Source organism: Accipiter gentilis, chromosome 9 (genome assembly GCF_929443795.1).
Source record: "Accipiter gentilis chromosome 9, bAccGen1.1, whole genome shotgun sequence".
In the NCBI taxonomy this organism is placed as follows: Eukaryota; Metazoa; Chordata; class Aves; order Accipitriformes; family Accipitridae; genus Astur; species Astur gentilis.
Window position 1 is genome coordinate 5,177,360 of NC_064888.1, and position 23,000 is coordinate 5,200,359.

The 23,000-nt window shown below is 48.7% G+C and overlaps 2 protein-coding genes and 1 long non-coding RNA gene across 8 annotated transcripts in view; 1 reads left to right on the forward strand and 2 right to left on the reverse strand.

The window, feature by feature from the left end:
- Positions 1 to 271: 271 nt before the first annotated feature.
- PLA2G12B (phospholipase A2 group XIIB) lies at positions 272 to 13,059 on the reverse strand. Of its 2 annotated transcripts, none has more exons than XM_049811088.1 (4): positions 12,825 to 13,059; positions 6,430 to 6,506; positions 4,650 to 4,815; positions 272 to 2,051 (listed from the first exon to the last, which is right to left on the reverse strand). In XM_049811088.1, exons 1-4 carry the CDS (start codon positions 13,057 to 13,059, stop codon positions 1,933 to 1,935), a joined length of 597 nt encoding a protein of 198 aa, XP_049667045.1. In that variant the 3' UTR covers positions 272 to 1,932. The 2 variants fall into 2 exon arrangements, with proteins under 2 accessions (XP_049667045.1, XP_049667044.1); XM_049811087.1 differs by having other exon boundaries at positions 6,418 to 6,506.
- Positions 1,968 to 12,977, forward strand: LOC126043128 (uncharacterized). Its single transcript, XR_007507344.1, has 4 exons — positions 1,968 to 2,077; positions 10,218 to 10,311; positions 10,699 to 10,875; positions 12,871 to 12,977. It is a non-coding gene; the product is annotated as an uncharacterized LOC126043128 (long non-coding RNA).
- A 5,972-nt stretch (positions 13,060 to 19,031) lies between the features above and the next one.
- The window catches only part of P4HA1 (prolyl 4-hydroxylase subunit alpha 1), a 41,100-nt gene continuing 37,131 nt past the window's right edge, over positions 19,032 to 23,000 (reverse strand). For all 5 annotated transcript variants that reach the window (XM_049811048.1, XM_049811047.1, XM_049811045.1 and 2 more), the window contains one exon: positions 19,032 to 22,622. In XM_049811048.1, coding sequence (XP_049667005.1) covers positions 22,552 to 22,622 — 71 coding nt within the window. In that variant the 3' untranslated portion in view covers positions 19,032 to 22,551. The remainder of the gene's footprint in view (positions 22,623 to 23,000) is intronic.

The window sequence follows — 23,000 nt, forward strand, 5'->3', positions numbered from 1 at the left end:
TGTTGTCAGTTGCTTGGCCTGGCTTTAATCTGGTATCACTTGAACTATAAAATGCTTTAAGACATTTGCTAGCCAGTTGGCTATGGACCTTAAACAAGATTTTTTTTATTTTATTTTTTTTTAAATTTTGACATTTAACCATAAGAGTATGCTCACATTTAAAACTGGCGATGGCCACCGTTTCACCAACAAAACACAAAGTTTGGGAAGTGTCTGGAATGAGGAATATTTCCTTCCCATCCCTGGCCCAAAATACGTGTTTCTTAGATTGTCTGTCCAGTCTCATGCTCTGATAGACACACACTGCGATGAACCTTGGCAATGCAGTATTCACTCTCCAGTGGCATTAGAACAGGTAGGAAAGAATGTCATTGCATCTGATCAGTGTAAATTAAGGTCCTCCTTAATGGAAAACACCCCAGTACACTTCATGCGGTCACTTCCATTTTCCTGGTCTTAATACCAGTGGGGTCTTGTTGTTTCAGTCTGTTTGGGGCCGGATAAATGTCTCATTGCTGTTCACTGTGAAGCAAAGATAACTGACAAGAACGGGAATACTGGGCTTAAATAATTCGTATCTCCATGCATACATTTAAACACAAACGAGAAGAAAAGTAACTAAGACAGGCTCTTTCCATTCTTGTTAAATCACCCTTCTGCAGCCTTAACTTTTTTGTGGCAGATGGAAGAACATAACCGTAAATATGTTTGCAGAAGATGCTGAAGTATTTACGTGGCGTGGCATGTGCACCCAGTAGCAACTTCCTTTCAACAAGAAGCACAGATGAAAGCTGTCTGCAAATGTTATATGTAGATGAAATTCCATATACCACTTTAAATTCTAATTTTGCATGCAATAAAAGCTCCTGATGACAGATGGAAGCATTAACCATATTTTGGGAAGAATGCTGTCTGAGGCTGCTGATCGTTCCTCAGTTGGCAGTGTTTCTGCCCCACAGAGGTAGCATGTAAGCTCTGCCACCTTGACAGATAAGCCTTTGGGATTTTGAATCTCTCATCCAAGGCAAATGTGACCCTCCTGTTTCCCTCATGCAAAAGATGGAGGTGGATATCCAGCCATTTTGTGTAAAAAGGGATCCTAAGGGAAAAACTTTAAATGATATGGGAAGAAAATAATGAAATAGATCTGGATGATACTGTAAAAGAAAAGCAGCTCCCCCTCCTGAGACTGTGGGAGAGTGCTGTGATTTCATGTCGGACATAATGGGCTTTGGCACCTTTCTGCCCAAATATGAATTGTGCCTGTATCACAGACACTTAAAAGTCCTTCTCATGCTTATCAAATCCCCGGATGTTTTAAATCAGTTTAGGAACCACCAAGTATTTAAATAAACAGAGTTGTCAGGTTGTGTAACGGTAGGATGGAAAATGTCAGGGATGGGTGCGAGCAACATACTGAAAGCAAATTATCCCTCCTCTTTGGTCTGTCACCGGTAGTAGAAAAGTGTAAATAGTGTGTCCGTGGACTGGGATTTGCAGGTGTTGCAGAAACCTAATGCCTTGCACCACAAATTAGAGAGTTAAGGGGTGGGGGGAGCTAATACATGTTTGTCTAAGGCAAACAAACAAGTAAAGCCCCTTGTTTATAACCAGTGCTGCATTCTGCTTGCCTCTCCTGATCAGTCTGCAGAGAAAATTGGCATTGGATCATTCAGGCTGATGGACTTGGAAAGGGGTAGGGCTCCTGAACTGCATCTGTGGTGGACAGCAGGCATCACTGCCCTATATTCACAGGCTGTCTCCCCTTTCATAGCCCTCTGTCCAAAAGCTGTAGTTGATGTGTATTGTTTGTTGCAGGTCTCTCCATCCTGTGCTAGGCCAAAGAGCTGATAGAAATCACTGCGCTGAAGTGCGGTATCAGAGAGGGGACGCTTGGCAGCAGGCTCATGGAGGCCGGGCATCTGTTCTTCCTCACAATTCATCTCGTTCTTCCTCGTTGCAAATGCAGGCACTCCTTTGGCTGTTCATGAAGGGCCGGCAGCCCAGGGTCCAGACAGCATTGAACACTGTGTCTGCGATGGATTCACAAGCTGCAGAGAAGGAAGAGATCAGGCAGGTAAGTAACAGGTACTCTAGGATATCTGAGGGCTGGGTGGAAGCATCCTAGCCTAAGCTCAGCACTGAGTTACGTGTTATTTGCAGTTAGAAGCGTGGGCTGTCATCTTCTCTCTGGGTATTGCGTTTTTATAAATCCAAAGGCTCCTTTCTGCTGAACTGGGGGCTCTTTTCTCCTTAGGGTGGCACTAATCTGGCACTAACTTCTCTCCCCCCTAATTCCCCTCCTTCCTTGTCTCTCTTAGACTTTTCTGGTTGATGGATCATTTGGGGCACTGCAAGTAGACTATTTACCAAGCAGATTTCCCAGAAGACATCTACAGTATTGTCTTTCCTGGTTCCCTCTTCCCTCAGTTTTGCCTATAGCCACTACTAAGCAATCTTTTCTACTTTGGGGAGTTATAATGTCAGCTGCTAGCCAGCACGAAAAATCCTACTGCAGTTGCAACAGCAGAGCTGTTGATACTGTTTGCGTGACTACTAGCCTCTTTTCTTCCCAAGAAACAAGCCCGAAACTGCTTGTCAACTGCTATGTCAATAAATAAATACGCTAAATATCAGGTCTTTTAGGGTTTACTCACTACCAACATTACAATTAACATTGATTGCTGTATGCGAAATAGATTTGGGAAAGCCTTGCCTTCAGGACTGTCTCCTCCCGTCTCAGTCTCTCTGAGCACCCCATTCTGCTCCTGCTGCTTTAGGAGCCTGCTTAGTTGGAGAGGCTGTAGTGAGTCAGTGGGAAAACTGAGGCTTTGCTTAACTGGCACTGCTGCAGCTGGGATGTTTATGCCCACATGAAGGGAGTGTAGCTGCTCTTCCCTGCCTGCTTTCTCTGAACTCCTGGTGACTCAGTGGAAAGGATCTCGGATAAGAGCAGGGATGGCGGTGGAGGAGGAGGACGACTGTGTGACAGGAGCTGTTCTGAACAGCCCTGAGGACAGGGAATGGGAGGTATAGAGCACAAGGCAAGAGGAATCAGAGCAAGGGGAGGAGAGGATGGCTCAGAAGTTTGTTCATGTTAGCAACTGTTTGTGCCTCTTGCGGCAACCAGGACAGAGATGCTGGAGGAATCTAGTCCTACTTGACTATAGGCAGAGGTGGCTTGGCTCTGCTCCACCTTAACTCCCTAGGATCTATCTGTTTGTTTCATTGCTGCAGACAGAAAGGAAAAAGGAGGGATCTGAAAAATTGGCAGAGAAAAAGCTGAAGAGATAGGAAGAGGATGGCTGCACAAGGACCTGTAGATAAGGGTGACCATGAAAGATTGGCTGTACTTGGCCTATAGCACTTCTAGCTCAGCCCACATCTTTGTTTTCTCTTGCTGGCCTGGACACTCTTTCCAAACACTTATCTGTGACGAGGCAGAAAGCCATCTGCACTAGTAACTGGTGTCATGCAGACTTGTCCCCATGTCCTAATCAGGCTGCACCTTTGGAAAACAAATGCATATTTAACTATACCTTACAGCAGGCTATTGGCAGCGGAGATGAACCAAGAGGGGCTGGCTGCAATGAGCTGCGATAAATTTAGCAGCACCACCAGTTTTATTCGGCTTTGGGAATGGGCTGTTCTCAAAGACTCTGCCAGTTTTTCAGACCAGAGCTCCTGTAAATAGCTTTGAGTGTTTCAGTGTCATCTCCTGTTGGAAGGTCTTATCTCTGCCTGTCCTGCATTAATGTCACACAGCTCCTGTGCAAGAGATGGACACCTGCCTTACAGAGGATGGAGATGCTCTGAAATGGTCTCAGGAGGAGCAGTCTGGGGGAGGCTTTCCTACCATGGCTGGCCTCTGGTAGTGGCAGGGTAGATGTTTCCTCTTCCTCCCACAGCGCAGATGTGCTTGATGTTGGCACAGAGGATCAAGAGGCAGGCTTAGGCTATCACATGTGTAACCTTCACAGAGGTTACCAATATAGTCTTTAATAAAAAGCTCTTTTCAAACTTGCAGACTGAGGCTTTTAAAATTAGGCAAAACCAGGCTGGCTCTTGAGCTGCTGACAGGTCACTATAACTTTGTTAGGACGGGGGACTTCTGAGCAATTCAGGTCTCCCCGCGCTGGCTCAGCCACCACCCACGCTGTTGTGTGTCCCTGGTGCTATTGTCATCTCTTATCTGTGAACCAGATCCTGAAGAGCCCCTGTCTCTGGGTCTCCCAGTTTGTTGGTCCTTGGCCATGTACAGGTTGCAGTGTGTGGCTTATTGGCTCTGAAAGGCTTTTTGGTCTCCCATGAAGGTGTTTGAACTCTCAGGGAGGGTATCCAAGTGTTGAAGGAATTGCTTCTAGGGTTTTTTTGTTGTTTAGCTTATTTTCTTTCTATGCGTGTTTTGTAATGTTTTCCAAATGTAAATAATTTTAGGAGTCTAGTCTTGGGACAGAAGTGTGTGTGGAGGGGGGCAGATCTCGGTGTTCTCACTCACGTTTGACCCACCTGTGACAAGCACAGGACAGATGTGCTGCTCCCTGCTGCTGATTTTTGCTTCTTTTGGCAAGGAAAGGGCTCCCTGCCCACATCCTTCCCCCCTGCCATTGTTCCTTCCCTCCATAGGGGATGTGAGCCGGGAAGCCTACCTTCCACCTTGGAGACGAACCCCAGGCTGCGCTTGAGGTCAGAGCAGATGGAGTGGAGGCACCAGCGGAATTTGGCGTCGCAGCGGTATTTGTTGGCCCCGCAGGTGTCGTAACAAATGTCTAGCTGGTTACAGCACTTGGTCATGGCAGGGATGCCCAAATCTAGCTGGGGAAAGAGAGAAAAGAAGTGTCGCTTGGCTGCGTCCTGGCCTCAGACTCAAATAGCTGCAAATGGGTGAGGTGTTGCAGAGCCCAGCTGGCTCCTTTTCCAGAAGCTATCCCCGATAGCTGGGGCAGCAGGAGGGAACACATGCTTCTCCCTCACTGTCTAAAGAAAGTGGCAACAGTAGTGCAGGTCCAATGCAGGGGAGACAACATTCCCTTCTCTCCTCTCTGTTGCGGGGGATTAACCTCTGGTAGAGAGGTGGGAAACAGCTCCTCCACAACCATTTGCTGGTTCTCATTTGTCAGAGCTCATGGGAGAGCTTCCTGTCCTTGCTAGCGGTGGCAAAGGCTCCTTTTCTTTCTTCCTTTTCCTACAACCTGACAAGTCCTGCTTCTTGGCCTAATAAATCTGCTGTAAGTGTTATTAATGCCTTATTTCTCAGAGATACATGAGTGAGGCCAAGGACAAAGCAATTGCTTGGTCAGGGGAGTTCTACTCGCTTGCAGATAAACAGCAAGCTTAGCTAATAACGATGGGGTTGATGTGGCAGAAGGCCTGTTTTCTGGAGAGACTGGACTCATTAGCTTGTTAGAAATTCTTCCTCTTTTTGGCCTTCCTCATGTAATATTTAGGAGATTAATTGTTTCTTCATTGCACTCAGCGCTCATGATTGCCTGTATAAGAAGGAGGTACTGCAGAAATGCCCACAAGGTTTGCAGTGAAGTGTAGTTTAAGGAACTAATCTAATAGGAAAAATGGGCTGTAAAGAGAGGGTTTTTCAGAGCAGGAATCTGCCTAATTGCTGCAGACTTCATGGGCAGCAGTAATGCATGAGCTGAATAGTAATTCCTGCTCTTAGAGCCCCCTGGGAGTGCTTTTCCTGGTGATTCCAATATGATTTCATTAATTGCTTTTAAACTAACAAGTGGGTGCAGCATTAAAGCCCACAGGTTTCTTTCAGTTCTTGGCAGAGGCAAAAAGCATGGGAGGGGACAAAGGGCCAGGTGCGGAGAATGCATTAGAGTATTGCTGTTTGAACATTAAGCTATGTCACTGAGCTGCCCAGCACTGAACATGTTCCTTGTCCTATCACAAGGGCATGGGATTGTTCAGGGCCTTGATAAAAATACTTTTCTCCACACTGGTGCTCTGCTTGGTCAGGTATCCCCTTTTCTTCTCTTAGTGCTAACCTGTTCAGGAAACTTTCTCTTTTGGTACCTATTGAGACAACCAGAGCAACAGGCCAGTCTATCATAAATGTAACTCCTGTCTACATGATTCCTGTTTCACTGCTATTAGCAGTTGAGATCTTGGTGCCTCCCTGACTGACAGTAAGTTAGGCAGTGCTGAGACTGACATGGTTGCCTTGCTTGCCATCAGTAGGCAGCCATGGCTCATGGTAGTCCCAGGCAGACAGCATGTCCCCTAACACCACATAAGTGGTATTTTCTCCCTTGTCCCGAGTTCTGGCTTCAGCTGCGAAGAGAAGCCATCGCACAGTAGCTGTATACAGCTAAGCCTTTTCCCTCCCCGGTATTATTAGCTGGTTACTGTGATTAGAGAATTGCATCATTTGTGAATGGTGGGTATGGCAGTACATACACTTTCGGGTACCTTGAGCCCCAGAAAATAGGAGCTACAGCCGTTGGGTTCCTGCGGTTTGTAGTGAGGTCGCGGCATTGGAGCCTTCCCTGAGAAAGAAAGGAAGAATGTTAGGAAAGCCGATCTTCCCAAGAGTAGCACTAAAAAGCAAGGAGTGTCAGGCATCTCCCTTTCGGTCTGCATCCCCAAACACTTCATTCTCCTCCAGGAGCTTCAAGGAGTGAAGGATAGGTACCAGAGTCGGCTGATACACTTGGCCCTGCTCTCAGCTCAGTCCTATCGAGGCTCTACAGCCTGGCTTAGCTTGCACCTCCTCTGGCATGGGTACTGGAGCACTGTCTTATATGTGAACTGGGTCCCAGCTGCTTCTCAAATGTTTAAGCTGGTCTGAGTCCAGTCCCTAGGTCTGAGACTCTCCCCAGCTCTTACAAATGGGCAAGTCCCCTTTTGCAGCGTGGGGTTTTGCAGTTGAGCAGCGCTCCATGCTGGAGCTAGTGCCTCAGACCTCCCAAATCTCCTAGGAGCTTTTTCACGTGCTTCCCGAGAGCTCTGCACAGCTGGGTTTTTAACTCCTCCAAGAAACTACTAGCTGAACTACTAGCTTAGCAAGGGGATTGCTTTCCACCCTCAGTTCGTTCTTGGAGTGTTGGTGTGCTATGGATCTCTGCAAAATTGTGCTAGACCTTGCATGTCTGATCTTGCTCTGAGGAGGAGATCTGCTTGGTCCATTTTCTGCATGCGGTGATGCACTGCCACGTTTTGCCAGTGGTTTCTCTTCCTTTATCTCTGCCTTCCCTTAGTATACTTCTTAACATGCATAGGGGAGCAAGAATTTCTTCCATGAATAATTATTTACCTGATGTAGAAGGAGTCCAGCAGACAATGGGCTAACAGTAGCTTCAGCAGCTCTTTAATCTGTTTTACTTTGCTTTGAAGGTGCGCAAGCCCTCCTGTCTGCCTGCCAGCCTGTTCTGGGGCTTTGTGTATGGCTGACAGAGTGCTGTGGGTGTGAGGGGTGGGTGCCCGGGGTTGAGGTGGAGACTGTCCACATGGAAAGGAGATCCATCTATTTTCTGCCCTGTCTGATACTCTTTCTCTCATCCCTATCTCAACCCCCATCTCCATCTAACCTTACACGTCCTGTTTGGGGAGGACGAGTCGCCAGGCTGCTTGTGTGCCTTGAGCCCACTGTGCAAGGGGCTTGTTTAAAGGTGGGAGAGGATTCTCCCCTAGAGGAGTTGTGGTGACTGCCCCTCATGGAGTCGGATTTCTCTGTACTGTCCCCTTGATGTGTGTTCAGTGCTTGTTTTGTTTCTGTCCCAGCTGGGTTTATAAAAGGGAGATCTCAAATGCATAGTGAGGTGTTAAGGTATTTGAACCCTGCTCTGGGAAAACTTCGTAAGCTGTGTGAATGCTCCAGCAAAAACATGTGCGAGCTGAGCCTTCTGTAAGTCCATCACCTCTAGGGTTAAGTTTCTGCTTCCCTGAGCACCTCTAGACAATTTTTATAGAAATAAAATAGATCTGATCTAGCCCTTCAGGCAGGGTTGGGTTCTTTTAAACTCCATTTTCACTGCTTTCTTCTTGTCAGCACTGATAATCGTTTAAGACGCTTTCCCCCTTTTTCTGTCAAGGTACCTAAAATACCATAAATCTGCTGTGTTCTTGAGAAGACGTCACAGCCAAATGCCTGAAAAGGTCTTATGTAGGAATGTTCCCAGCACCTTCTAAATTAAAAATTGCCAGAGTGGTTTTGTTTAAACAACAGATTTGCAACAAATAAACAACAAACTGAAATACTGTCCAGCTGTGAAACACCAATAGCCAGTTTTCTCGAACCCTAGAGAAATGCAGTATGCACCAAGGATTTAGCTGTCCGCAAGCCAAGATAAAGCTCTCTAGCTGACATTACCACCAGGTGAGGGCATTTGTGTGGGAAGGTATTTCTCAGTGGAGCAGTTACTACTGTGTTTCTACCTTTTTAGGCCCCTTTTGAATAGGCCACATCTGCTTCATGCACCAGATGTATTTTTCTAGTGCAGAAAGCATTGTTATTTTGAGCGGGTAGAGCTAACAGTAGGCAAAGAGCACAAATCAGCTGGTTGCAGCACACCGTCATTATAGGATTATCTTCACACCAAAACGTAACTCAAGTTTGTTGAGGTATGTTGACGCAAAGTAACTTCTGAGTTCATGACACATTGCACATTACGCTATTTTGGTGGTTATGCTATAGAGAGAAGGAATTGTGGCTATATATGGGCTGAATCTACAACCCAAGGCTCCCAAGGAATATAACGAGAGGAGGGCTGTACCCAGGTCTCTGTGCAATTCACAGCCTAGCAGCACTTTTGGAAGGGGATGAGAATTGGGACTTGGAATTCAAACTGAGGTAGGAGACAGAGGAAAGTTCAAAATCCAAGGTGGATTTTGCAGGATGGGGTCAAATTTTAATGACTTGCTTGTAACGTTGATGACAAGTTATGTTCCTGCAGCACATGTCAATTAGGGGGATAAGGTGGCAAGTCAGAGTAGGAGTGAGACTGTTTGGGGATATGGAGATAATTGTGTTTCCAGAGAAAACCTTCCACGAAGCTGAAGTTACTATTACAGTGTCTTAGAAAGTTGTCCTGAGGGGAAAAAGAAAAATCTCACATGAAAATTGTGGTGATCAACAAAACATTGAACTGCCTTCAAGATGAGCCCTTGTAGGAAACCTGCCCCACTCCTCTCCGAAAAACAAAGCTTAATCGTTTGTAAAGTGCCCCTTTATGAACTCTTTCTCAGCTACATAAAGTCCAAGATGCCACAGTTAACCGCTCTCCCACATCTTGTTTTCTAGCTAACAGAAAACAAAAGCAAAGTGGAAATAACAGGTGTTCCTGGCTCTACATGAGCATCAACTCGGTGCTCTTGTTATCATTTATTGCTTGCCCATCCTTATACGCATGTCTGTGGTGGGGGAAGGGACTTGGTGGGTCACACTGGCTGTTTTGCTAGCTGTGTTTCACCGGGGGCCTGTTGTGGTCCGTCTGCTTGGCTGCAGGGCATCGCTGGGGAGGGATACCAGAAGACAGCTGTAAGAACAGCAGGACCTGCACAGCCGCGTGCTGAAGTGCGATGCTGATGTATAGAAGTACAGCATTGCTGAGGAAGCCTGTTCTTTGGAAGAAGATATATTTCGGGGCACTGCCTTGTTGGCACGGCCTTAGAGGAGAACTGAAGTTGAGTTTCTAATGGGAAGCGAATTTCCCTGATGCACTTTAATATCTCCCGGCTGTTATAGCCATGCCAAGAGACTGGATAAACAGCCAGCTGGCTAGAACAGCTGCTGGCGATGCAGGAGGTCTCAGACACTGCAGTACTGGTACACTGGCCGGGGGAAGTGAATGTATTTCTGGGTGAATAGATGGTCTTGGGGTTCCTTGCTGTTTTGAGTGGTCCATTGTTATTTCTCTGCCCCAGGCAAGCAGGCTTTGAGCAGACATGGCCAATACTTACCACAGTCTTTTAGCACTGTGTTGGAAAGCCTGACTTTGAAGGCTCTATTCCCACACCCTGGATGTGCCTCCTCATCTTAAGCCACTCAGGACCAAATGCTGGGCAAAACATTGAAGTCCTGCCTGGCCAGACAGCTGAAGGAAGCCATCAGCTGAAGGATTTACCCCCAGTTCAGGCTGTTTCCCTGCCAGAGATGCCCAGAGACATTTTGTAGTAGGAGGAGATATTTGCCAGCAAATGCTGGTGTAACCCTAATGTCCTGATTTGAGGGAGTAATCCATCAAGTTGTTTGTTTTCAGACCTCACTAGCTGCTGAAAAATCAAGAGGAGTGTCTTACAGCCAGAACAGCCAAGTGCTACATGCTCAGCTGAAGATGGATGTGGCAATCACAGGTGAGTCCTGACCTCTATCATGGCAAAATAAGCTATTATTGGTGTCTGTTGGCTGAAATGAAAGAAAGGAGAAGGCGTAATTTTTGCTTCGTGCCTGGGGAAGAAGCAACCGGGCCCTGATTCAGCAGGAAGATGGTAAAGATGGTTTGTTTTCATTCCTCTGGGCACAGACTGGGTCTCACTGCTTGGAGATCATACCTGCATCCCCTCCACTTGCAGTCTGCAATGTCCGTGCCAGAGACCAGCATGGATAAATGGTCCTGGAAGGGTCCTTGGAGGCGCACAGGCAGCGTTTCAATAGTTTCCTCCTTCAGCTGGTGATCAATGAGTTGTTCAGGAGAGGACGAGAACAGGGCTAACGATGTGCTTGTTTGTTTTCCTTTCTAGGTAAAACTTTTCTCCAATAAGATTCGGGATGGTCTCAGGGAGCAGGCAGGCATTTGCGCCACTCTGTGCAGATGCTCTTCCCCCTGCCCAGAGCACAGGGCCAGGGCAGCAGGGACAGGGGCAGGGAAAGCCCTACCCTCGGGATGTGCCCAAGAGCAACAACTTCTCCAGAACTTGGTGAGTCCTGAGGCTCCCTGAAATGAGCTCCGAATATCAACCTTCCCAAACCTTGCCCCAGGCACACTGCAGTCCCAGCCACGTTATACCCGCTGCCAGGGATTTTCACATTAAGAAGGGCAAGTCCCTTTCTGCTCTGAATTTGGAGCGTGGTGTGGACCTAAAGGGAGGTTGTCGCACATGCGGGGGGGGGGGGGGGCTGCTACACTGTGGGCCTGAGGACAGGCTGCCTGATGGGCAAATGGCCTCATCCTGTGTGTGGGGGCGATGCTATGGTGTGCATGGGGGTCTCCTCCTTCAGATGCTGCGCCCCGAGGCACACGCTGCCACCAATGGGCCCCACAGAGCAGCCGTGGCCCTCCTGAGCTGCTGCAGAGAGGCAGCCCTAGCTGGGGAGTGACATGGGACCCCGGGCTGAGGGACCAGGGCCACTGTGGGACTGAGGTGATGGGCCGAGATGCCTGGATCCCTGCAGGTCTGTGGGGCTTAGGTGCTTGGCTTGCTGCTCCCTGTTTGCTGTTAGCATGGGGCCCAGGGAGCAGAGCTACCGGGAACGGGAGGACAGATATATACGCATTATTTAAAAACAAAACAAAAAAAACCCCAACAACTTTAAGGCTGATTTTAAACTCTCCTTGTGGCCCCGTTTTGGCTAAGGGTGGCCCATCTTCCCTCTCACCCTGACAGGGAGCTCGGGTCCCAGCCCTTGCGGCATCTGTTTCTTGTCAGCACCCTCGCTGCTGGCCTGGGAGGGGCAGGAGTTGCTTCCCTCCAGCTGCATCTGTGGGGGAGCATTATAGACCACCCTGCGCAGGCTGGAGAGGCGCAGCATGCAGTCTGTGTTCTGGAAGAAATGGGATGCATGCCGAATGAAACTGAGTCGGTGGGATCTCTCCAAAATGTGGAGTCTGTGTCTGTGAAAACCAATGCTCAGGGACAGAGAGGGGTTGAAATCATTACTATGCTCACAAGCATCTTGCCCAGGTGGTCACTAGGGATGTGGGATGAAGCTGGGGGAAAAGCGCTTGACGGGCAGTTGCAGATGAGCAGGCTGAGGTGACAGAGGACAGTTACTGCTGTGGGGACTGTTGTAGGAGGCTGGGGAGAGGACACAGTCTGTAGGAAACTTACTTGCTGTTCCCAAACAGGTTGTTTCAGCAGGTGCCCTGCTGATGGCTGGTGCTGCCGGTACCTCCACCTGCCCAGCACCCCACAGACCTGCACCATAGGGGCCTGCCCGGCCGCACCTCTGCATGCCCAGTCCCCTGCCCTGCCCTCCCCGAGATGTCACCCCTTTCATCCTGCCCCTAGGACAAACCAAAATCTTCCTTTTTGGTAAATCACTCTAAAGTCCAAGGCAAGGGGCAGCTGCCTTATTCTGCCTTGAGTACTAAAGGTTCCTCCATGGTGACAGCAGATCTCGTTTACCTTCCTGTTATCTCCCTTCCTCCAACCCGCGTTATTAGCCAACTCGCAACTGCTGAATAATGACACTCCGAAGGTTGCTGAGATTAGGGCCACTGGCAATACTAACAACCCCTTCTGAGTCAGGTCTGCACGGGCTGCTCGTCATTCCCTCTGGGGCCTTGCTGCCTACCCTGGTCCTTCTCTCCAGGGGTCCAGGCAGCTGGGCAGCCTGGTTACATATATGCCCTTCCTGTAAAACGTGTGTCCTCTCTTCTTGTCCCCTTGCACACAGCACAGTGGCTTCAAATTCAGACTGTTCTTGGTGAGAAGGAAAGATGAGGGTTCAGTGTCTCTGTGCTGGCACTAGCAGGGAAGTTGTGACTCTCTGCAGTGACTTCTCTGTGCCAAGCCTAGCAGGGGTCAGGTCACGGATAGGAGCTGGTTGTGGTCTCTGAGAAGGAGAGTGCTGCAAATTTCCATATGAGAGGGAAAGAGGGGAAAGGGCAAGGAGAGAGGAGCCAGCAGGAGTGAGGTTCACCTACCATATCGACATCTGTACTGACAAACGCCGTTTTTTCCCCCAAGCAGTTCCAAGAAGGAGTCGAAGTAGCTGTTAACCGTTTCAAAGCTGTCCCGGATGGCCTCGATGCCCCACTCTGAGTAGGATGACTCTGCTTGGGGAGCGTGGTGGACGGCGTTCTCCTGTGTTGTTTCCTCGGTGCATTGCCCTAAGCCCAGGGTTAGGCACAGAACCGCTGCCTCGAAAACCAGCCGCATGCTGCAGTCCCGATCCAGGCTCTGGAGCCCTCGTCCAGGCAGATGTGCAGGCAGGGAGGAGTGGGAGCAAGCTGTTGTGTGTAGGAGGCAGGTAAGCACGCCTCTCCCCTGGACTTTAAACACTGCTGAGGGAGCTGGCATGAGGTCACCACAGTGAGAGTGCAAAGTGCACCATGGAGATTTGGACCAAGTTCATCTTGCAGAGAAACACCGGGGTTTGAGTTTGCACAATCCCGCTGGAACAGGCTCAGCCCCTGCGGCACCAGGGCTTCAGCTTCCCCAAAAGGGACTGCTCCCTGGGGTGCTGAGCGGCGTCTGTCTGCCCAGGTTGTGTGGCACAGAGGAGACCCTCCGCCTGCCCCACCAAGGCACTGCTGCATGGGCTTCCCCGCTCTCTCCCCAGCCTGTTGGGAGATGAAGAGTATCTCTTTGTCCAAAATTTCTGCTGCTTAGGCAATGGGAATAATAGATCAGCAACAGACTGAGGAGCACCTCGGGTCTTTTTCCTAGGCCTCCTGGGCACGTAATGGGATGGGATGGGATGAGACATCCACCCAGCCTAGCTGCTGTGGGGGATTGCTCCTAGAAAAACTTGTGGGACCACAGGGCTGACAACGCTTGTCGTGTGAAGGGGCTTTCCACGCCTGGGCGCCCAGAACAGGCTCCCTTGCAGGAGCACGCCCAGGACAAAAAAGGGTGGCAGAGAGCACCGTGTCCCGCTCTGCTATGGCTAGAGGGTGCTGTCGGGCCTGGTGGGGGTTGATCCAGCGGCTAGGTGTAGTTTGGGTTTAGAAATACTGCATTCAGGGCAATACCTTGGCACGTCCCCTCCAGTTATAGGATCAGTGACATAGATGAGTATTTGCCTTTGATGGGACTCCTGAAGGCTGATGTTAGGTGGCTGGTTGTTGTGGCTTTTGCGTAATACCAGCATTGCCGAATTAAACATGTAGTATAGGTGGCTCAGAGTGAGGAAAGGCTGGCACCGAAACCCAAGGCAGGTAACGGGCTTGTAGGGGAGCTGCAGGTCCTGGTTCTGGGGTGGGACTGGCCTGACAGGCCCCGGGGGCCTGCACAGCTGGTGGAGGTTTCAAAGAAGTTACTCATTAAAAGAAAACAACCGAACGAACACCAACAGCAAAAGACAACACAAACCACTGATAAAGAATAGGGAAGGGAGACGGCATGGGAAGGCTCTGGCTGCTCTCGGAAAGCTTTTCGGATGTGTCCCAGCACAGCAGTGCTTCTCAGAAACAGCTGCTCTGCAGCTGATCGGCAGATTGGCTGGTCTCTGTTGGCTGGACTCCAACGGCAAACTTCAGCAGTCGTTTCTGTGAGTGGCCAGGCCGTCGAGTGGAGACTCTCCAGAGGGCAAGGGGAAGCTGGGCAGTGGGTCTGTCAAATATATGGCAAACATAAGTGCAAATTCTGACATTTTATTGTTTTGCAGGAGACTCAGCCCTACTGCATTGTTACTTCCAAAGCACCGGAGCTCTGTGGCACCTGTCTGCCAGCCTTTTTCTGTATTCAGGCGTGCGTTATGTGCTCTAGACATGGGATAAAGAGGAGGGACCACAGACCAAGCCTTGGTTTCTCAGACAGGTAAGTCAGAGAAGAAGTGGGGAAGAGGAGCAAACGAGCTGGTTAGTCCCTTTCCTGTGAAATGGTGTGGAGCTGGAGCCAGCTCCTGCCTTCTTGTTGCATCTGTTCTGGTGGCCACCACTGACTGCGTTCATGCTCAGTGCCCCTCAGAAGGGGGTGTGAGAGTTCCTCAAATCAGCAGCCGGAGGCGATTCGGTTGTACAGCCTCAGCTGATACCTGCATGGTGCCTCTCTGAACGCTGTTACGTAGCCAGAGCTGCACACCGCTGTCCCAGCCCATGGGAAGAGGCTTGGCTGAGTTTACTGGATGAGGAGACATAGAAGGTGTGCAGGAGGTCCCAAGGGAAACTCAAACCAGCTTTGTCTTTTGGAAGATGAACGCAAGGAGAGAGGCAGAGAGCATTGGGAAGGGAGGTTGGCAGTGTCCGAGCTGCAGGTGAGGAGGGAGAGCACTGTAATGCCTGGTGAGAAATTAGGGTGATGTTTTGGGTTGAGCTAGAGGTGCCAGGCTGCTACTAGATGGTCTGTTGCCTGGAACCTGGGAACCAGCAAGTCCCTGCCTCTAGTGAGCCTTTCTAGAACAGGGTGTCATCACTGGCACAAAGCAGTGGGGACGCTCGTGAAGCGAGGACTCCCCTGCAGGAGCACTTTGCAGGGCAGGACTGGAGAGCTCGGGCCTGTCCTGCTGTGCAGACCGTGCTGGGTACTGGTCTGTCTGTCAGTCATGGGTGGAAATGGGCTGCTGTCCCTGGAATTTGTTGTCAAGGAACCGCAGTGAAAGGAAGACCGGCTTCAGCAGTCCCACGCTGTGTCTTGCACTGAGTGGAGCCGTTCGTGTGTCTGTTGGCTGAATCACTGTCCTGTGTGACGTGCCAGTTAGCAGCCCTAGTGCTCCCCGCCCTTAGAAACAGCCTGGCAGAAGTTAATGTAAAAAAGAGCAAAATAGCTATTCAGAAATAGCTTGGAAACATTGTGTAGGGCCCCTGGGTGGCTGTGCTTGGTGCTGTGCTTTTATGCGGAGCCTTTTAGGGTTGCTCTGGAGGTAATTCCAGAACATGGCTTTCTTCGTCATCCCTAGTCCCTGGGGGCCGATCCATGTGTTGCTGAATGCAAACAGAGGGAAAAAATGCCGGCAGGACTGCAGAGGATGCAAAACACAGTGACTGTTGCATGAGCTGTCCATGCCACGCCTTGCAGGACATGCAGCCTGGAGGGGGTGGCTGTGGCGAGAGCGTGGAGCCCGGGCTCTTTGCAAAATCAATCGGAATTAGTTAGGAAAGATGAACAGGGTGGGGGAAGCAGCTGGCAAAGTGCAGAGCCTGGGAAAAGAGGAGTCAGAAACTTCCCTGCTAGTTCGTCACTTATGGACCTGAAGCAAAAGTTTGTGAATAAAAAAGCAGTCTAACTGCTTTCCCGAAACATGGCAGCCCCTTTGCCCTGCCCCAGGGATGAGCCACTCTCCTTCATTCCTCCCACCACCACCCCAGTCTCTCGAGATGTTTTCAGTCCAGCTCCAAATAGCTTGGTTGCACCCAAACTTTAAGATCTGAAGACGAGGAAAAATGTCGGATTGAGTGAAACTAACAAAAGCTACCTCCCCACACGCAGAGTTATCTCAATGAATTGCTGCTCAGGCTCAACAGCTGGAGAAGTCAGGACTTCCTGAAGTGGATGAGCACAGCAGGTACCTGCAGGCTGTCTGACCTTGCTTTGACCCACCATGGATGCAAATATCCCCTCCCTATGCCAATTTTTGTCTCTCTAAAGATTTGAGAGATACAGATGATGTTTGCCATGATGGTGAACTCTGACAACTGGTTTCTGAACTTCGTCTTGACCTCAGGATAAGCAGCTCCTGACTCTGTGCATTCATTTCTGACTCGGTAATGCTTAAATATAGAGCAGCCCTTGGGCTGTGATGAGTCACTCACTCCTAATGACACTATCAGACTGTTGGCAGCGCGCTCCTGTCAAACGGGAGGTAGAGCCTGACTGCGCAGGCAGACACCCATCCTGCAGCAAGACAGCTGGACGTGTGTGCCTGTGTCCCCCACACTAATGGCAGCGAACCCCATCCCAGATGAAGCTGGAAACCCTCTTGGCTTTGCATTACCAGCTACTCCAAAGCAAACGCTGACCCTTCCATCCTGGGCTCGGCTTCTGGGAGGGAAGTGCAGGGGCTGGTCCAGCTCCTTTCGCGCATTTCTTTTTCAGAGCACGCTGTCATAGGCAGAGACGCGTGGTCACACGCTTTGCCAGGATCCTTCCCTTTGTGTTCTGCTGGGGACATGGGGGAGGACAGAGGATTGAGGGACTGAGCCCTTTTTCTGTCGGTTTTGGCCAGCTCAACGAGTTGCTGGTCGATGTTTAGGCACAGCCTAAGCAAGGGAAATAGGCAGCTGGTGGTTGAGGTTAGTGGGTAATCTGTGGTTGGTTCAAAGCCTGGCTCAGGAGCCAGATGAGCCACTGATTATCGGAACGAGAAATGTAGCTTGGTGATGAAATGTCCAAGTCCTTCACAGGGTCAGGTCAGAGTCCAGCAGCTGGAGGAGGATGGGTGGGTAGTTAAAGACTCTCCCTCAGGGGGACTGCGCTCAAGTTTGTGGCCTGATCCAGTCTCTCCAGGAGTCCTGGGACAGATCACGTCAGCCTTGTGCTGCCTTCCCCCATCCGTAGGTGCCGATATTGTCAGACCCTTTCTTTTCTCTTCCTCTTGTCCTGCCCTGTGGCAATCTGCAGGCCTTTTTGCCCACCCCTGCCCCTAGCCTGCCTTGTTTAGCTGCAACTGCTGTAGTTCTTACCCAAGTGGGGTTCCTCCCATGGTCATGATCCCCTGTGGTCGTGGTCTAGTTGCAGCTGTGCTGGAAGAGCCCTGGATACCCAGGTAGGGTGGTGGGAAGCCGCAGTGCGTAAGCACTGGTCATGGGTAGCGTGGGGATGAACCACAATCCTTCCCTTCCTCCATGGGAGGGGGCAAAGGCCACCTAGGGTCGTGTCCCCCCCCCCCCCCCCCCCCCCCCCCCAAATCCTGGGCAGGTGCCTCAGGCCACATGCAGAAGGTAGGGCAGCCCCTCCCTCATCTCAGAAGGGCAGGCTGTGAGCTGCATCTCGCCCCATGAGGCTCCTGCGCTGCTGGCTTGGTAACAGCAGCTTGGTGGCCAGGCTGGCGGCACGAGCCTCACACCTACTTGCAAAGGGGCAGCCCCACTTCAGCCATTACCGGCCTGAGGTAAGGAAGCGGTGGCCCCAGGCCAAGAGGCTGGAAGGCAGCCCACAACCACCCCAAAAAGCTCAGAGGGTTGGCATGAGCAGCCCCATCCTCTGAAAGGACAGAGCCGTCCCACTGCTCGCAGTCTCCTGGTGTTGGCCCACCTTGCTGAGAGGGGCATGGGAGCAGTTAGCAGCAAGCGGAGAGTAGCTGGGGATGGAATCAATTCACGTTTCCAAAACAAAAAAATGCTGGTACACTTTAGACTTATTTCCTACCCCGTGGCTGCCAAATCTGCGAGCACGTTAGCTGTGTCTGTGGGCTGCATGGGGAAGGGAGAGCAGTTCCCTAAATGCAAGCCAAGTGCTCCATCAGCAGGGCAAGGCTCCATTCCGCAGGCAAAAGGATCGAGGCTTCTAACCAGCCCTTGCTATGCTGTTTTGCAGGTTCTCAATGACCACAAATGAAGTATGAGCTCCCCTGTTTTTAAAGTGAAGCACAGGAACATCTGTAGTGTATAAACTGCAGAAGTCTTGATTAAGGAAGACACCAACCTGACCTTCCTGCATGTAAGCAAGTAAGTGCTCCGTCCCCATGTCGTGCTGCTCGTATCAGTTTTTGCGGAACAGCCTGATCTTTCTTCTCCCTAGCACTATTCAGAATGATTAGTTGTTTGACCTCTTGGCTTCAGGAAATGGAAGTATTTGTCATCCCTGGAAAAGGGTCTCTTAGCAAGCTGACCCTTTGCTGTGCCTGTTTGGAGTCTCAAGCCAGGAGCTCGTGCGGTTCCCATGTCACTATTAAATCGCACACTACCTACCGCCATAAATCTAATGCGTGAGGGAGACAAAGGGGCTGAGCCATACTCCTCCCCAAGAGCAGTTCAGCTCCTTCTCATAAATATTTGTGCACAACATGCTTTCAGCCCAGCATTCCCATCTGCCCTCCCCTTTTGTGGTCCGTTAGAGCTGCGTGTTTCCAGCTGAGACACAAAGTTTGGGTCTGAGAATGTGTTCAATGGCAGTTTGTGGTACCGGCATCTTCTGCACCTGCCTGCCTAGATTACGAAGTGAAACAAATGAGCTCAGTTTCCAGGAAACACATCTGGTGAAAAAAATCTATGTGGTCAGATTTAAAACAGCCATATATGAGGAGAGATTGATGTGGAGGATTTTTCACTGCTAATGGCAGTGGCTTTTATTTTAAGCCCGTTTTTTTTACATTAAAAATTTTATTACAAAAAATTTAACAGTAAGGCAGTTTCTCAATTGTCAGTCACTGTGAGCCAAACAGTTTTCAATCATCTTTAATACAAAACTAGATTGACACAGGAGCCACGCTCTTGATCCAAAAGCCCTTTTGAGAAATGAAGGGGTAAGGCAGAAAGCAGCAGCACCACCTGTGTGTAATCCCTTAATCATTTACTGTTAGGTATGTGAATGCTACTGCAGTGGAGAAAGAGGAAATATGGATTGTCTGCAGTTTAAAAAAATAAGCTTACCCATTCTCTTCTAATAATCTGGAACGTTTTGGTCTGATGTGCCTCAGCAGACTTGAGTTTTAGTTTTGAGGGTTGGTTTTGTTTTTTTTTAAACCAAGTGAAATTTTCCACTGTCAAAAGACAAACTATTTTTCTTCCCCAAAGAACTGCAAGTCATTGAGTAGTTCACTGCTTTAAAAAGTCATGCACTAAACCATTTTTACTCCCCAAGTAATGCCTCTTAAGAGACTGTTCTTAAAATGCTGTTTAACACTGGAAGTACTCAATGGTAGTTGAGGCGAGGGAGGTAACTGTCTAGCAAATTCCTCAGACATTCCACAACTTCTCTCAAGCTCGTCATTCATCTTTTGGTGTTGGCTGAACAGAGATCCAAAAAAACAAACCAACCCCATTGCTTAATGTAACAAACCAGTGATTTCTCATAGCCTCAACCCTTCCTTTCTTCATGCAATGTCTAAGAGACCATTGTGTTTTCTTCCACTATGGCAGTACCAACCGCAGTCACTGACACTTTTTATTCAGTATTTCTCTTTTACCTTACGTAAATTGTATAGTTTTTAGCTTTTAATTGTTTTAATGTGTCAAGTAACTCCTCTGCTCACTTCAGAAAAAAACCCCAGTTTTTCTGTAAAAGCAAAACCAAAACCAGACAAGGTTTTCTAAACGTGTTCGTGGTGGCAATACATTGATTTCTTTATGTGCTTGGTAACTAGGCAGCATTTATAGATGCCTCGGAGCTACTGAGAGAAATTAGTGCCCCAAAGGTACGGCTCCTAACACCACGTTGTTCCTTGTAGTTTTTTACTTGCAGGAAAGCGGCAGGACTTACCTGCAGCCATGATTGCCTTTTTTTGGAGCGTAAGTAAAACAGATAGGAAAGAGGAAACCATAGTTAGGAATGGAGATGAATGACACCATGTGAAAAAACGCAGGTAAGTAGAAATATTATGGGTGGCTTTTTTTTTTTTTTTTTTTTTAATGATTACAATTTAGTGATCAAAAATGTGCTCTGCTAACCCATTTCTTTGGTGACTCTGTATCAGATACTGCTCTAGTGTACCAGCTATTTTGAATAAATGAGCAGTACAGATGTGACGTGGAACTACTTCTGGTTTTTCTTTTTATTTGTTTTCTTAAGTGCTGGATGGACTTGGTTTCATGTCTGCCAAAAGCACAGGCAAAATGCAAGAAGGTGCAGGGCTAGAGGATAAACAGTTACGTAGGTCCCATTGCTAACAGGCTCAGTAGAAATTTAACAATGCACTTTCCAGCAAAGGTTTTAAAGTGTCTTCTGAAAGTATGCAGTTTCTCAAACTGTAGTACCTTAAACTGCATTCTCAGTATTCCAGAGGTATTTCTAACACGTTAACAGTTGTTTTCATCTACGTTTTGGCTCAATTTTCAAGATTTTATTGAGGCAGAAAATCCAATTAACTAGAATTGGAATTTTTCCCTTGGTAAAGACTTCAGGCTTGACCCCCAAATCAGTAAAACCATCATTGTCCAGAAAATCAGACTGTTTAGGCAGAGTCTGGTGCAGCTCACTTTGATTCCTATCCTCATGCTAGTGGAGTATTTAGACGTTTTGCTAAAAATCCTGCTCCTGAAGAGAAATGGCTTAGGAAAGTGAACCCACCCTGCTTAGCTCTTCCTGTGCTGGGGGCAGTGGGGATGGCAGTCGTTACTCCTCCTGCAGGAATCTGACGAGCAGAGCAAAAGTTCAACAGCTACAGCAGCCCCAGTCTCAACTTCATCTCCGTGTATGGATGACTCGTCACAAACTAAGGTCCCTGAAAGTCCCCGAGCGAGTTCTTCCAGTGTGGGCACCACTGACTTTGGGGACGCTTTTTCTGTGGGGGTGGCATGAATCGGAACAGCTCCAGCCCTGGCTCGTGGGAAGAGCAGCACTGAAGTGAGCAGCACCAGAGCCTCTGGAGGCTTTCAAGAGTGCCAGCGACAGCTAAAGGAGAGGGGAGGCGGCGGGGGGCGCGTCGCTGCGGTGAAGGCAGCCTCTAGAAGGTGGGCAACACCAAACCATCCAGAGCAGGCACCTTCCTCTGCTAACCGTCACCCCGTGACTAACAGCCTGACGCTGCTGCAGCCTGCATGCGGCATTCATGGCAGAAAGAACAAACATTTGGAAAATAAAACACATCTAAAAAAGATTTAGGATTATAAATAGGCCATCTGTTTCTCACACCACCTTGAGAACTTGGGAGGACGAGGGTGGAGAGCATTCGGTGAGGACTCTGTATTACCTCATCACCTGAAGTCTCATAACCAATTTGAAATTCCACTGTCCTAAGGCACAATTATTTTGTTTAATGAAGATGGTAACGTTCCCATCCCCACTGCCCAAGGAACAGATCTAAGACTTGACTACTCAGACAGGATAAAAGCAGCCTTTGTTTATGTGGACAAACATTAACGGAAAAAAATGGAGGGAAGACAAGCTGCAACTGTTGTCAGGCTGCTCTGATGCAGGTGTGTTTGACGCAACACTGCTGAAGCATCTCATCTATGCGCATGTAACTGCTGGCTCACATGTTCAAGGTTAAGAGCCAGATTCCCCACAGAGGCTGAGAAGGAAGACAGTTTAAAAATTGGGGCTTTTGCGGAAGTGGAGAAGCAGGCTAAAACATTGTAACAACCTATTCCCCACAGAAACACAAACCATGCCCACAGTTCTCAAGAGTAGTGGTCAGGCACTCTGGAAAAGCAAGGAGTCGAACGTCTGGAAGTTGAGGAATAGGAACCGGTTTAATTCAGCCTTCCTTAGAAGGGAGCCCTCCCGTTAAATCATCCCACCCTTAGCCGACTGGCAGTTGCACGAAGGACTCTGAGCGAACAATCACTGGCTTTCCATGCTGATCAGAGGGGCGATGGTGAAGGGAACACCACACACAACACCACTGTTAGCTGTGGCCCTGATCTGTATTTTGTCCGGGTTTTTTTGTTTGGTTTTTTTTTCTGTAACACTCACAGACCTTAATATACTCTGCTCATAAAACCTTAAGGGCAAGTTTTAAGGGAACTAAAAGCATGTTTGTTTTGTCCACAGATGAAACACCGGTGTAGCTGAAGATTGAACCTGTAGTGGAGTGTTAGTCAACTGTAAACTGTAGGAGATGTGTGCATTTTACACAAACTGAATACAGAAGAGACAAAGGATGAGTCTGCATCATTCCAACTCTGATAAAGCGCACGGCCTTCGGAATTCCTGTCCCCGCTCATGAAGCCATTTATTGGATACTGCAAAGACATAAAGGTGTTCGATCACTGCACCTGGTTAGCTCATGCTTCTATTTAAGCTAAATACATGCTATCGGCCAGCTTTCAGTTAAGCACAGGATTATCTTAATTTTCTAAAGTATTTTTATACACACACAAAGTAATGTGAAGTTGGTCTAACAGATCCAAGAGGGAAAAAACCTTCCAGAAGCTGCAAAACTACACAAGACTATTGAAGTAGATATAGTATTACATGTATTCTATACATATAAAATAAAATATGCTAGTATAATATATAACATAATGTATGGAGAGAGAGAGAGAAGCAATAGCTTAGCTATGAAGTAGATTTCTTTATAAAGGACCTAATTTCTGGCTGCTTTTTATTCCACCATGAAG